The sequence below is a fragment of the Pelobates fuscus genome, chromosome 9, assembly GCF_036172605.1.
Source record: "Pelobates fuscus isolate aPelFus1 chromosome 9, aPelFus1.pri, whole genome shotgun sequence".
In the NCBI taxonomy this organism is placed as follows: domain Eukaryota; kingdom Metazoa; phylum Chordata; class Amphibia; order Anura; family Pelobatidae; genus Pelobates; species Pelobates fuscus.
In genome coordinates this window covers 147,843,274-147,858,219 of record NC_086325.1, presented here as the reverse complement: position 1 = coordinate 147,858,219, position 14,946 = coordinate 147,843,274, and the positions used below count along the sequence as shown (strand labels likewise).

At 36.6% G+C, this 14,946-nt stretch overlaps 1 protein-coding gene across 1 annotated transcript; it reads right to left on the bottom strand.

Moving 5' to 3' along the window:
• Positions 1–311: 311 nt before the first annotated feature.
• LOC134573168 (ficolin-1-like) lies at positions 312–14,687 on the bottom strand. Its single transcript, XM_063432707.1, has 8 exons — positions 14,575–14,687; positions 12,952–13,065; positions 11,141–11,176; positions 9,851–9,889; positions 6,154–6,281; positions 5,231–5,360; positions 4,564–4,698; positions 312–874 (listed from the first exon to the last, which is right to left on the bottom strand). Exons 1-8 carry the CDS (start codon positions 14,642–14,644, stop codon positions 624–626), a joined length of 903 nt encoding a protein of 300 aa, XP_063288777.1. The 5' UTR covers positions 14,645–14,687; the 3' UTR covers positions 312–623.
• Positions 14,688–14,946: the final 259 nt, after the last annotated feature.

The window sequence follows — 14,946 nt, the reverse complement described above, 5'->3', positions numbered from 1 at the left end:
TTTCTTGTTTATTTGGACTATTTTTATTTGTTGACCCTTTTTTTCTTTATTTTACTGATTTTATTTGGCGCAGCTTTTACTATTTTCTTGTTTTATTAGTACGTATAGATATGAGATTTAGGACAAATGGATTAAGATTCTTGATAGTCTCTCTATAGATTGATATAGATTAAATCTATATACCTACATCAAAGGATCAGATTCTGTCATAAAGGAATATCCTGATTCGGAATAACATAAAAAGTAACTGACAAACTTGTTTATTGAAAATAGAAGAGTAGAACTTTTGTTTTTCTGTATATATGTTGTATGTACTGTCAAATATAATATATGTTACATGTATTAATAATAGGATGAAATAAGAGCATAATTGTCGCCTTTCTATGTAAAGTTTTTTTATGATGAACAATGATAAAACAAATAAATTATATGTAAATAAAAAAAAAAAGACATCAGCCGCTTATAGTAACTCCTCCTTGGGAATGTAACCCCACCGAGTGTGTGGCCATATGTTTTCTCTCTTCCTACCAGATAATGTGATTGTGTTTGTTCACCTCTAATTCACCTCTTATAACTGTGCATGTTTTGTTTGCTAGTTTATTAACGATGATAACATTCTCTCTTTATTCCACGGGTCGGATCTTCATTTCGGAGAACTTGTAGGAGTAATTATGTCCCCTGCCGTGATACCAATTAATGCCAACTGCTCCGGTACTGTGCTGTCCTGGTAAATACAGACCATTCAGATTTGAATGGTGACATTGTACATACCACCAGCCTCCCTTGTATGAGTCAGCACAATTTAATGAATAAATATCATTGTCTTGGTCTTTGGTGGTGAACTTCATATTGTGGTGAAGCGTAAGAGAATCTCCTGAGAAAACACAATGTGAGAGATCTATGAGTTAGATTGACTTTCTGTTGAATTTTATTATTTTTTTTTTTATTGCAGGTATGTGACAATATATCCTGTTAAAATTATGCAGTTGATAAACAGCTGCTATTTATTAACGGTAGTGACCGGCACGGTAATGAGTAGCAGCTGGTTGTTATAAAGTTGCGACAAGATCGTAAACAACCCCTAATTAGGATGTGTATATCTGCTTGCAAAGATGGCATTCAAAGTAATTCTTATTAGATTGATACTCAAAGCACCACGACCAATTTAGTGATTTGAAGTTGTCATGGTATATGCCGACAACAGATAACCAATGGTGGCATGGAGGCCAGTGGTGGCCTTCTGTACTGCCCAAGTCATCTCCTTAACCCATCCTCCCTGACATCTGTCCCCCTGCAGTGAGAAGTGACATCACCAGAGCAGGTTTAAGCTTAAATAGGTAAGTGTTCCTTTATTTCTTATTTTACTTTTTTCATTTGGGTGGGAGCATGCCAGTAAGGGCACATAAGAACATTGGAAGTTACATAACCTGGTTTTTGGTTATGATATCAACGCTCCTAACAAGTCTAAGGCTAAAGTCCCAAAATAATTATAGACACATAAATCTAGTGCAGATCTTCCCATTACGTGAAATTGTGTGCTTGCATTAAAATGATCTGCCATTAAATGACAGAGAATTAAGCAGTGAGGCTGCAGGGGCATGATCTATACAAAAAACCTGCTTCATTAAGTTAAAGTTGTTTTGATGCCTATAGCGTCCATTTAAGCTGGGTAAAAACTATGTATATAGTGCTACAACAATAGACATTACTTTATAATAAACTGTGAACTATCTTGTCCAAATAAACTGAACTATTATTATTATTATCATCGCCATTTAAATAGCGCCAACAGATTCCGTAGCACTTTACAATATTATGAGAGGGTAAATTCTTCTTAAACTATTGAAGACTAGTGGAGAGTCTGGTGGTAGGCAGGCTATTCCATAGAAGCATCTCTTTTCTATTTTGGCTATTTTGTCCTTAAATTTAAACATTTACGTTGAATTCATTTTGACTTCCCAACAATTCTCACGTTTAGTGATTAACCCGGCGTGGGTGATTTTAATTTTTTTCAATTTTTTTTATTCTTTACAACTTAATTTATTTATACCAGGGGTACCAAAAAGGTAGATCCCCAGATGATGTAAAACTACAACTCCCATGATTGCATGCCTTTAGAATGACAAATCATCATGGAAGCTGTAGTTTTAAAACATCTGGGGATCTATTTTTTGGGTGCCCCTGATTTATATTAAGTTTTTACAATAGGTCCCCCCCTTATTGATAGTTAGGGCCCCCACCCACCGCTCAGGGGTGGGGGCCAGGGGGGAAGGACATTAGGTTCCCCCCCATTTTTTATTTAGGGCACCCACCCACCGCTTGTTAAATCGCCGAACACCAAACTCTAACCAGAACATACACTGAAATGTCCGTGTTCGGGTCCGGGGTCCAAACATCATAATGTTCGGTACGAATTAGAACTTTTCAGTTCGGGTTCGCTCAACTCTAGTCCCTACATTAAACTTATATAATATACATACTAGGATCAATGCTTATAATGGCCCAACAAGAAATCAAACTAAAAATAAATAGTAACAGAGCATGCATGCCACTATCTATATATAATACGACAATACCACAAGTGTATTTACAAAGTTAACAAAATGTCCAATTACTAAGTGAACACGTACATCAACAATATTTCGTATTGAAGTGTGGTTATGGGTGTTCCTTCAAAATCCCTACTAGTAAAGTCAGTAAAATCGAAATGTCCCTACTTATTTTCAAGTCATACAGCACTAGAGTGTGCCAAAACATTAAAGAGTACAAAGCAGGGGAAATGGTTAATTATTCATAATATGTATAAAAGAAAAGAAGGGGTCAGAGCCGGGATCCGATGTGGCACTATTATGATTAATCAATTAATGCATACACAATAGTGTAATGATAATAAGTGATTGTACAGGGCTATGGAATTTTGCTGGTGCTATATAGATAATAAAATAATAATAATAACAATTTCCTGCAAATGTTAAAGTAATAGTCTAAAATAAATTAGACTGAATGTTTAAGAGTCAAAGCAAAGCTCTAATATGTAATGGTTACTTAATTGCGTAACTCTTTAATTTGCAATTTAAAAGGAAAATAAAAAATAAATAGGCCCTTTCAGAAAGATAATTTAGTCTAATGGATAGGAACGATAAAAGGAATAAGTAAAATACACTTGATTATATATAAATGTTAACTTCGGTTCTTTCTGGAATTTTCACGGAATGATAGCCGATATATATGGATCTTTTTTTTATAAAAATGTTTATTTTTCTCAATAAAATACTTACAACAAAATAAAAAGGAATATTTTATTAGATTATATTTTAAAGGAAAATCCAGTTCATTGCCAATCTAGCTCGATTCAGGAAAAATTCCAAGCTAGAGAGGTCGGATGGAGACATCTTACAAGGTGAATTTCAAAATGAAAGGACCACTTCATCCCAGATCTTACATTTGAAATTCACTATGAATTCTCACTACAGTAAAAAAACAAAACACTATGTTTTGCATAATAATCTATTTAAATACTTAACCCTCATTACTGAAATTACTGAAACGTCTTGAACTCAACGCAAGCTAACTTGAGTAGAATCTGACTCTGATGGATGGGAACAGGAAACAGGAATGAGTTGCAGTCATGTGTTCCTCCAAAAAAGTCAAAAAAATCAAAGGTGTAATAAGTTGTTCCAGACCAGGATGGGTTCATTTTTTGTTATATCTAGGTGGACAGCTATTGACTCACAACAGGACAATTTTATGTCTTTGAGAAAGTCCATAGCATACATATGAAGTGTATCAGGACTGGGTCTGAATTGGACAGAACCTTGTGTTCATGCATTTTGTTTGAATAAGTTGATGTAAGTTTTAAATACTCTTTAATAAACTTGTACCTGTGGTTTTTACATCTTCTTGTACTTTTTACTTTGTTCTGAGATGGCAGCATAAAATAATTCAATAGGAGTGAAGAATCCAGATATATCAAAGTCTATTTTAATGTGAATTCCATCATATCACTGGATAAGCACTATTTGCACTTCCGAACTGTTTATGCTTTGGTCAAACCTTTAATGTCTTGATTCTGACTGTGTATTGGGAAGATACTTTGGGTGGGAGTATTCTATGTCACGAGGGCTTTGATCATTTCAGCATTTTTATTGTTACCGTTTACCATACATTTATTGTTTCATTGGAGCATTTTTCTGGAGAAATATTCAGCACCTTTCTGCATGTGCAGAATTTTACAGCGAACACTGCACATGCCACATACAGACACCAAGCACCATGACTACTTCAAATCACTGGCCACTGCGAATCACTGTAGTGGTCATGGTGCTTGGAGCAACCCGTTAACTGCACTCCTGTTTGTCACTGTGGAAAACAATGGCCTTAAGTAAATATATAATAACATGGACCGTGTAATTCAGGCTTCCCCAAACTCCGGCCCTCCAGATGTTGCTGAACTACAACTCCCATGATTCTATGACTGATATAGATAGGCTGAGAATCATGGGAGTTGTAGTTCAGCAACGTCTGGAGGGCCCGAGTTTGGGGAAGCCTGGTGTAATTCCTTACCTGCATTTCCCTCTTTGAATGCTCCAAGTAACAACTTGTACTTCTCTGATTCCCCCAATACTTGAAAGGAATCGTATTTAGCAAAGTGCTTTGTGTTTTCAAAATCTTGCAAATCAACACGCAGCTCCCATTTGCCTTTTGGAAAAAGAAAGACTTTTTTTATCAGGTCAATTATTTTTTCTAACATTTAGTTAAATACTTTAGAATGTATTTTATTTGGTAAATGGTTTCATCTGAAATGTAGCTTTAAAGAGCTGTCACAAAATAATACATTAGAAGCAAACGTTACTATAAATGTACTTTTATTAGTAAGATTTTAAAATGCATTTGGAAAATAAAATAACCAAACACAAAGCACGTTTTAAGACATAAAAAAGCTCTATCATTTTTAAGCAGCCGATTGCTCAATATTATTTTCATGTAATTCAATGCGTGTGCATGCAGCTGGACTAGGGTTGGGTTCCCTAATGCACGCTAAAATCGAATAACCACAAATATTGCAATAATATGAGATTTAATCCAATATAACCAGTTTGGGTATGGGGAAATAAGCTTTTTTCCAGGTTTTTATTTGTTTAGTTTTTTTCATCATTCAGCCTTACTAGTTTGTCTGTAAAGGTCAATGCTCATGCAGTGAGATATATTAATTTTATAATCTGGGCATTACCTGCTGAGGTTAACAGGTGAATATTATCGTTCCCCAACCAGAACTCATTCAGGCGGCTTCCAAACCCATTCTTGTAGGATTTCCAGTCACGGAAAAAATCCACTGATCCATCCCATCGTCTCTGGAAAACCTACGTTAACAAGAGGAGTGATTAGAACAATACTTACATGATCTGTTTTATTTTTGTTATGCTGCACATGATATTAACATGGCATTGACATGACAGACTCTAACAGAGTTATTTACTAAAGCAAGAATTCAAAGTGCATTTAAGTTCAAAGTAGACAAACTGGAAAAATTCTCTAAGTCAGCTTTGCTTCTAGGCCGTAATTTGAAATGTACTTTGGATTCAGTTCGATTTCTCAGTTTAGTAAATAACCCGTTACTTTACAAGAATATTTAACTAGGAAAATGTCATGAGCAGAAAATAAAATAAATAATGCAATAAAAGTTAGGGTCCCCAAAGAAATCGATGGGACCTGCTACGGAAGATGTGAAAAATGTGTCAGAGATTCCAAGATAATCCCTAAAACCAGATATGACCCAGCGATTGACAAATCACCAAAAGAATAGTCAAATATGGGGTCTTCATTGACCTCATTAACAAGGGGACTGGATGAATCGTCCTCTCTTCTCCTCTCCTAATGTGCTAATTACCTCTACCCCTTCCTCCACACCATCTGGCCTCTGTGATATAAGGTAACAAATAAATAAATAATGGTTGTAGGACCAGAAATGCCAAGTCCCTTGGTCTTAATATTATGGATCAGAGTTGTCTGGCCTCAGTTATTCTAACTCTCCATCCACAATCTAATTAAAGACCAGAGGATGCATCAAAGGTTTATATTTTGTATTCACTCGATGTAGATATATTACTGGAGACTAAGAATATTTCTGCAGACCAGGTATTGCTTATAACTTACTATCCAACCACCTCCGTCAGTGTGCATGTCACACAACACTTTCAAAGGACTTTCGCCATCTGGGTAGATCGTGTACCAGTCACTGAGAAAGAACCCCTGATCCAACAGCTCCTTACAGTTCCTGGCAGCTGAGAGAGAGAGAATAACATGAAATAGAAATTTAAAAAACAAAAACTGCGGGAGAACATTTAAAAAAAAAATGTCTATTCACTTGTTGACTTTATTCCTACATTGGTTACGGGTACATTATAAGTTAATGTTCAATCACGTTGGGAGATTCTATTTGATTGTCCATGTTGTCTCAACATCCAAGAAGTATTGCAATGAACCAATGTGTCATGTTTGAATGTTTAAAGTATTAAAGTGAAAGATTTCGGTCTGCTTCATTTTAATTTATTAAAATCTTATTGTCACTGCAATAGCACCCATAGCCCTAGATATTAACGGGTACTACTTACAATGCACCCTGAGATGTCTGACATTATCTTTTGTGCCGTATGCACAAGAGTAACCCTTGCTGACATGGTCACCCATCGAAACAAAAAGAAAGAAAGGAAAAACTTACTTGCGATCCCGCCCTGTGGCCAAGTTTTCCCTGCAGCCTGAACCCTTTTTGGTGATGTCACTCCCCATCGCTGCAATTGGAGGGACATCCCAAAGGTTGGGTTGAGAGGAGAACTTGGGCAGCACTAAAGAGGGGGGTCATGTTGCCTTTGATCGTGTGTCACCAGCATGCTATGTGTGCTGATGACAGATGCTAAATACGCATAGCTAATTCATGGCTCTCATACCCAGGTGTACCATCAAGACACACGTACATGCGCAGTGCTTGTCATAGAGGATCATTGAACATGCGTCATCGGTCCCAATCCTCCACTATGTCAGTAATGCTTATTGGGGTCTGTAACGGATCACCTGGCACCCTGACTGGGTACCTCAGTTGAAGGATGCTCCTAGCACTTCCTGAGGACTTCAAGCACTGCAACAGACACCATAACCACCGTGGACTCCTTCAGAGAGCAAAACAGGAACAAGCTCTTACAAGAGCTTAGCAGTAATATAGCAAGAGAGTATGCAGAGCCTAGCAATCCCTTGTAGCAGATTCCCCCAATAAGAGACAGGACTCAGATTGAGGGTGAAGTAGAACTGTCTTTACTGGCACATACAGCCTCTTTTATTCACATTCCACAAACATAGTACTGCCCACAGGGTTTAGCAAAACAACCAATCAATACGTACAATACACTCAGACACTCCCACACAAAATCCTCCCCTCTGCCTGTGATATAATTACTGAACACAATGGTCTAACTTAATTATCACAGGCAGGAAAATACACAGTTTTACACAATATTCATAACTCTAAAAGTATACATCACATTTGCATAAAACTTACATTTTCAGTAAGCCAATTACCTCCAGCATACAGAAAATGGCTCTATTCACAACAACAGTAAAAACACATAAAAATACATAATTCTTATTATACTGAACAGAACCCCCACATTTAACCTATCCCCAGATAGCTTGGATCTGAGCGCTCACTATATCTGAACAGTGCTCAGATACTACAACCACAGTCAAATCGCCATGGGGTTAAAACGCAGCAAGAGCTGATGAGAGACCGATGAGGGGCAAAACAGCAAGTTCCAACTGGTCTGGCAGGGTGCCTGGGACAACGCCCTGCTGGAACAATAGACAGGAAACGGGGGGAGGGGAAGAGAAACATCTTCCCATGGATTCAAATGGGCAGAAACAGTCTTTTAGAAGCCAATAAACCCCAAATAGTATTTTTAAATGGCAATACACCCCAGGGCCATAGTCATGAGGGAGGAGGTTGGCAATCAGGCTCCTCCAACAGCCAGGGGCAAAGGGCAGTTGGTCATATTAAAATCCAGTGACAAAAGGCATTTTGTCACAGGGTCCTTATCTGTCAGTTATTAAAGGACTTAATTGGAATGAATTTAAGGTTAGTTTAACCTTTTTTCTTACTCTATCACTATGTGTTGTTTGTCTAGTAAACTAGCATTTTATCAGCAACTTTCTGTAGCACAATATATTCAATAAGAATACTTTTTTTTAAATAAAAGTTTATTGAAATTGAAGTAAAGTACAGTAGAGAGTTTAAGAGCATATGGGATTAAAAGCATACACATGAGTTGATAAAATAGTAATACTAAGAAAAATACAAATATTTGGTATGAGAGAATGACTAATGAACCATAACACAAGATAAGGCTGGGTGAAGGAAGTTAAAGAAAAAAAAAACAGACAGAAAAAAACAGAAAGGAATGAGAAAAATGAAAAGCAGTGAGAGGAAAAGAAAAACAGAAACAAAACAAAATAAAGCATAGACAGCAGAAGAGTGTGACTTCCCTAGGTGTCCTTCCAGTGTGAGCCTCTCATACCCATAGCTACTAAGGAGTAATATTGAAGGATCACAGGGAACCTCCCTCCCCTATACCTCCATTTCCTATCATTTAATCCCATAGTTTCCTCAGCAGAATGAGCCATCCTCCCATTTATTGTTAATATCTAAGGTACAGAGCAAATTAGCAAGTGATGGAGAGGTGTGCAATGTCCAGTACTAAGACAAGCTTAGCTTGGTCACCAAAAAGACATGTCAACAAAAATGTCTCGTGGGCCGAGTCAAAGTAGGAGGAAATACAGAAATACATACAAAAGGGCAGTAACAGGGCAGGGAGGGAGATGGAATCTAAGAACTACAGAACTGAAAGCAAAAACTATTCACCACAGAGACAGGACATTTGGACAGCCCTACTAAGTGTGACTAAAGGAGTCAATAAGGCCACAGTTGCGCCAGTACAGAGTCGACTAGGAAGAGTGAATGTGCAATCGTGGGAGAAATGTCACTGAGAGTCAGATAATATATAGCATTACCTTGTTTAGCAAAAACATGTTTATGGGTTAAAAGTAGCAAATTTAGCTACTGTTTAAAATATAAGACATTTGCCTTTGTCTGCAGGAGAATATCATGCAATGGGTATAAAAACTTCAGGTAAAACAATTATTTTGAGTACAGCTATTCTGCCAAGTAAGGAGAGATCATAGTGTTTCCATCTCAAAAGATCCAGTTTAATTATGGACTATTGGTTTTCCAAATGTATCTTAAAGGAACACTACAGTGTCAGAAATACAAACATGTATTCCTGACACTATACTTCTAAATAGCCATTTAGGTGACCGGACCCCCCTTGCCTGTTAAAAATGTTATCTTACTCACCTTTTCCAGCTCTGCGCAGGTCTCCTCATGGCTGGCCCTGCCCCGATCAACCCCTTGGCTGAGATCATCAGTCATAGGAAAGCATTAGGCTGTCGCGCATGTGCGGAAAACGTGTGTGAAGACGCTGAACATCAATGCTGCACACTGTGCAGCACTGACCCAGGAAGCACCTCTAGTGGCCTGAATGACTGCCATTAGAGGTGTCCTTAGGCAGCATAAGCATTTTCTTTGGAATGGCAGTGTTTACCTTAAAAAGCCTGCACAGACCGACAGTAGACACCAGAACAGCTACATTAAGCTGTAGTTGTTCTGGTGATTATAGTGTCCCTTTAACAATTGAGTTTATCTGCTTGGGAATCTTCAAATCAAAATATGTAATATGGTACGAGATGGTGCAGTCTTTATTCATTCTGACGATAATAATAAAAAATTACAGTAGGCTTTGTAACTCACCATACATTGTCTCCATTGTCCCAAATTGTCCCTTCTCTCCTATTGGTTAAAAAACAACACATGCGAATGTTATTAAGTATCATGCAGTTGACACTATCAGGTTTATGCGTTACCAGTAATACAATCCCAAAACACTAAGCATTTGGTAATTATTTTTCTTTAGCTTTGCGCCTGTACAATATATTTTATAATGTCTGAATGGTGTCCTCATGTGAAGTCAGAATGCATCCTTGATTTATCACTTCTGTTTTCTTTCCTTCTGTTTTGACTCACACTTATTTTCACTTTAGTGCAATTTCTCTACATGCAATGTCTATGTATCAACGTGTACGTTACAGAATGCTTGCCAATGCTGTGGTTGCATCACAAGCATGTCTGTAATTAGTTGCAAAAATAAAGAATGTTAAAAAAAAAATAAAAAAGAAAATTTAATTTTACTTTATACATAAAACAACACAGGGATTTTATTTCTCAAATTTGCTATTTTTTCACAGATCAAATAATGCCAAATAATAGAGGATGGTGGAGAAGTCTATATCAATAAAGTGATGTAAAAAAAATAGTTAATCATTGTATCTATTTTTATATATAACCTGTTATAAAATTAAAAAACTAAATAACTTCTTTTTGATTTTGACACATTGAGATGTATTACTGGTTGATAGAGATGTCGCGAACTGTCCGCAGAACCGTTCGCGAACTGTTCGCCAGCGAACAATACCGTGTTCGTGGCGAACGAACATACGCGATTTCCGGTCCGCCCCCTATTCGTCATCATTGAGTGAACTTTGGCCCGGAACCTCACAGTCAGCAGACACATTCCAGCCAATCAGCAGCAGGCCCTCCCTCCCAGGATGTGACTGCTGACTGTGAGGTTCCGGGCCAAAGTTCACTCAATGATGACAAATAGGGGGCGGACCGGAAATCGCGTATGTTCGTTCGCCGCGAACACACTATTGTTATATACATAAGTGCATTTTATGTTTTGGGTAAACCTATAGGAATCAGATCTACTAGGATTTTGTACCACATGCTAACACGCCTACAGTGAGACATACTAACATTTTCTTTTTTCAATAGTGTTATTTACTGAAATGAGAATTGTCTGGAATAAAAAGTGAAATTAAAGTAAATTTCAAATTTAAGGATAGAGTAGCTGAATTTGAAAAAAATGTCCACGTCTTCTATGCTTCCAATTCAGCTACATTGGTCTTAAATTTGAAATGTACTTGGTATCCTGACAATTCTCGATTTAGTAAATATCCCTGCTAATGTCTTCACAGAACTCACCTTTTATCCCTTGTGTGCCTTTAACCCCAGGTTCACCTGTCAAAAGAGAAAATTGTTGAAGATGTACATTGTTGAGAGAAAATCACGTAAGATAATATTAATAATATAATAATATAATTGATAGAACACAGATATGGTGCAGGTTTTTGGAATGTAAGAAGAATATCTTAGAGTGTTCTGTTCTTTTGACTCAATCTATCTGTATTCCCGAATATTCATCTTTTGTCTCATTACACATCTGTTGTTTGTTTTTTAGTCAGTATAACAGTTAAATTGCCTCATTCTGTAAATCTGGATATACAGAGAATTGACATGGGAATCACAAATTTTAAACCATAAATGATTGGAAAACGTTATCTCTGACGTCATTGCAAGTATCTCTGTTACTTCTGAGTAATTCATAAATATATAATTATTCTGAAATACTCATGCTGATTGCGTTGGGATTTGATTTAAATTTCCATGCAATCCAAAGATACCATAAGACAACGTATGGACTGCTTTGTCTTAGAGTAAAGCCTGAGGTTAAGAAAATCTGGAGCTCTGCTGCCAGTCTTTATCCAGTCCCAGAAGCTGTAGGACTCAGGCATCATCTCGCTCGACCTATGGAGGATTCTGTGGTCTCATGGATGCCTATTTTGACTGACGTGGCACATGGCAGGTGAAGTGCCAGGAGCTAAAGACGGTCCCCAGAAGAAAATGGCGGCATCAGCGAAAGACAATTTCAGGAACGTCTGCACTGGACACTAACTGGAGATATCACCTTCAGGGTTCTTTGCAAAAATATGGAAAGATCCAGAAAGTGACAGATCCTCTTTAAACATTTGACAGAGTTGTGTTCAGTGACACTTGAGACAAATCTTGCATCGCTAATTTCTTTCCTGTCTCATACCTCCCAAAATTTCAAATAAACAAAAAGGGACACTTTAATTTTAGGGGTATTGGGTGAGTGTGACCAGGGGTTTGGCTGCTCAGTGACATTTTAGGTAGCTTACTAATAACAATTTGAGCAACTAAAATATAATTTAGACTAAGAATACTGTATCTTATTCACACCGTCTGATTCTAAACACATTTATTATATTTAAAGACACATTACTGGGAGTATTATTGCTGTGAAGTTCTCTTATACATTCAGACACACCAACAATATGGAGCTCCTACAAAAAAGGGACTTGGGATATTATTCTTCTCTTTACAAGGAAAAAACAACAATGTAAGATTTCGCTAAATAAGAGTGGCAATTTAGTTTGAAATATGGACTATTTAAATTCTATTTATAAGTTCCTGTTTGTAAGTAATATTGATATGTTTCTAGTTTACTACAATGTCATGGGTTATAGTTGCTATTAACCAATATAATAAAGCTAAAATACTGAGTTAAACATATACATCTAAATAGTAAATACCAAGCATTTTAAAGGACAGAACCATATGTAAAATTCTAATGACGTGTTTCATTAATACCAGCTGGTTTATATTGTATAACAAATTAAACTTTTTTGCCATAAAGTTTTTATTATATCAGTAAAAACGTTTTCCCATGTTTAAAGCTCTTTTACAATCTCGTCCGCAAATCGCTGTATCGCTGGTGAAATTTTGCTGTCATTAAACAGACACTTCTTGCTAACAGTGACAGGCACAGTAACTTGTAACTGCTGGTCACTAAATAGTAGCATCAAGGTTGTAAATGAGCCCTTAGTTTATTAAAAGTTACATGCTATTGTTTGCATTGCATTTATCTGTTCTATGTTGATCATTCTTTTAATGGTTCTAGGTGGGTTCTCTGGTACAAAATGAACATAACTCACCTGTCTCTCCTGGTGGTCCAACATCTCCTTTCAGACCATGAGATCCTGGGATACCTGGACAACCTCTGAGTATAGTCAGCTTGTCTGAGTCTCCAATTCCAACAACTTTAATTTCTGAGAAAGAGAGAAAGAAAGAAAGAAAGAAAGAAGGAAAGAAAGAAAGAATTGAAATACAGTCTTATAAAATCTGTATGTTCTCAAAAGATTCAGTGAACTTATCTCAAGGTGCATCGATTCAGATACAACATTCAAGGGACACTCTAGTCCCCTAAAGCACTTCAGATTGCTGACATACTTTATGTATAAAGAGTTTGTCCTCATTTTTTATTTTATATAAAAAATGCAGATTCCGTTAGAACGTTTTTATAAATTAACCTTGTTATGTCCTCCTGGCTGTCAATCAGACAACTGGTCCTGCTACTGTCTGATTTTTTTTTTAGCTCAATGGAGCTAAACTCAAGTGACAGCAATTGCTCAGAGCACCTGGCTTGCAAAGACTTCTCATTTAGTTGCATTGGGAAGCCTGTGGTTGGACAGTCCCATAAAGTATGGGCTGGGGAAGAAGGGAAGGGCTTGCATAGGTTGAAGACAAAAGATCTGCAGCTTTTGAAGGTTGTTTATAAATATACCCACAATAAAAAATGTAGAATTAAATGCATGCATGTTTTTATTTCTGATATATCACATATGGTTTTTGTTTTGTATTTGGGCAGTGGAGTGTCCCTTGAAACAGGAAAACGTATGTCCAAGTCAAATTCATGCAGGGATAAAACAAACAAACATTCACACTTTAGAAAATGACCCATGTTTCTGAAATAGGTTTGTAAATACATTTCTGAGAGAACTTTAACTTTGGTTCCAACATTCCTTTAATAGCTAGGCATTCTACAGCTAGATCATTGAACATATCTGAAACATGTTCCCATATCTTGGTTTAACACATTGATAGTACAATATATATCCAGTCAAAGTGAAGACATTTAATTGACTTCAGATATAGAGAAATTGGATCTTAGACAATTGGCTCAAAAATAATATCAACAATAAATAATAAACATTTTTTTTGTTAGACTAGAAATGTGGTTCTACTTTGTGACTGGGAACAATATTCAAACGCAAATTCACCAGAAGAACTGTCTGAAATGGTAGGTAGGTTTATCCAATTTTTCCAATCAAAATTCAGACAAACCCAAAGTGTGATCTAGAACACTGTAGCTTGCTGGACATTTATAATTCCTGCTGAAATGATCAATAATATTATTATTTTTAAAACATTGGCAAATAAGAAAATGATCAACAAAAATAATTCCATTTAAAAAGCCCAATCAATAAAATTATAAATAAAATGAAAAGGAGAAGATGAGCCACTTAAACTGAAAATATAATGGGTTTTATTCACTGAATCCCAAATTGTAGTGAATTGTAAACATTATTCAAACATTTAGACTAAAAGAGCCTCGCTGTGACTATTGTTGAGTTTCAGATTTTATTCCATATCAGCCTATATTTTGGGATTTGTTTTTCAATTCACTACAGTTTGACACTTAGTGAGTAAATCCCTAATTATCTAATTAAGTAGTTACCAAATCCTCATTGATCTGTGATTGACTGTTAGAAACCTACCTGGACAGGAATCTTCAGCATAGCTTAGCTTGATCAGGAGCCAAAACACGATGAATGTAGAGGGCGACATACAGGCTGTGAGATACTGTCTCCGTTTAAAACCTTTTATTCCCTCAACTCTCTCTTTCTTGAGTTTGTTTTGTACAGAGAATAAAGGAGCTTTATTGGAAATGTTAGTAACTCCCACCTTATCCAAACACCTCCCATTTCTTTTACTCCAATTGATTGTCAGCTTCGTGACACAAAAGGATCTTTGAATATACTACGTGGGGGGGTTAATAAATCCAGCCCTACTCTCTAGAGAAAATACATATGTTTAGCTCATCCCTGTACAATCCATTGTGATTGTATAAAAGATGCTCATATTTGATA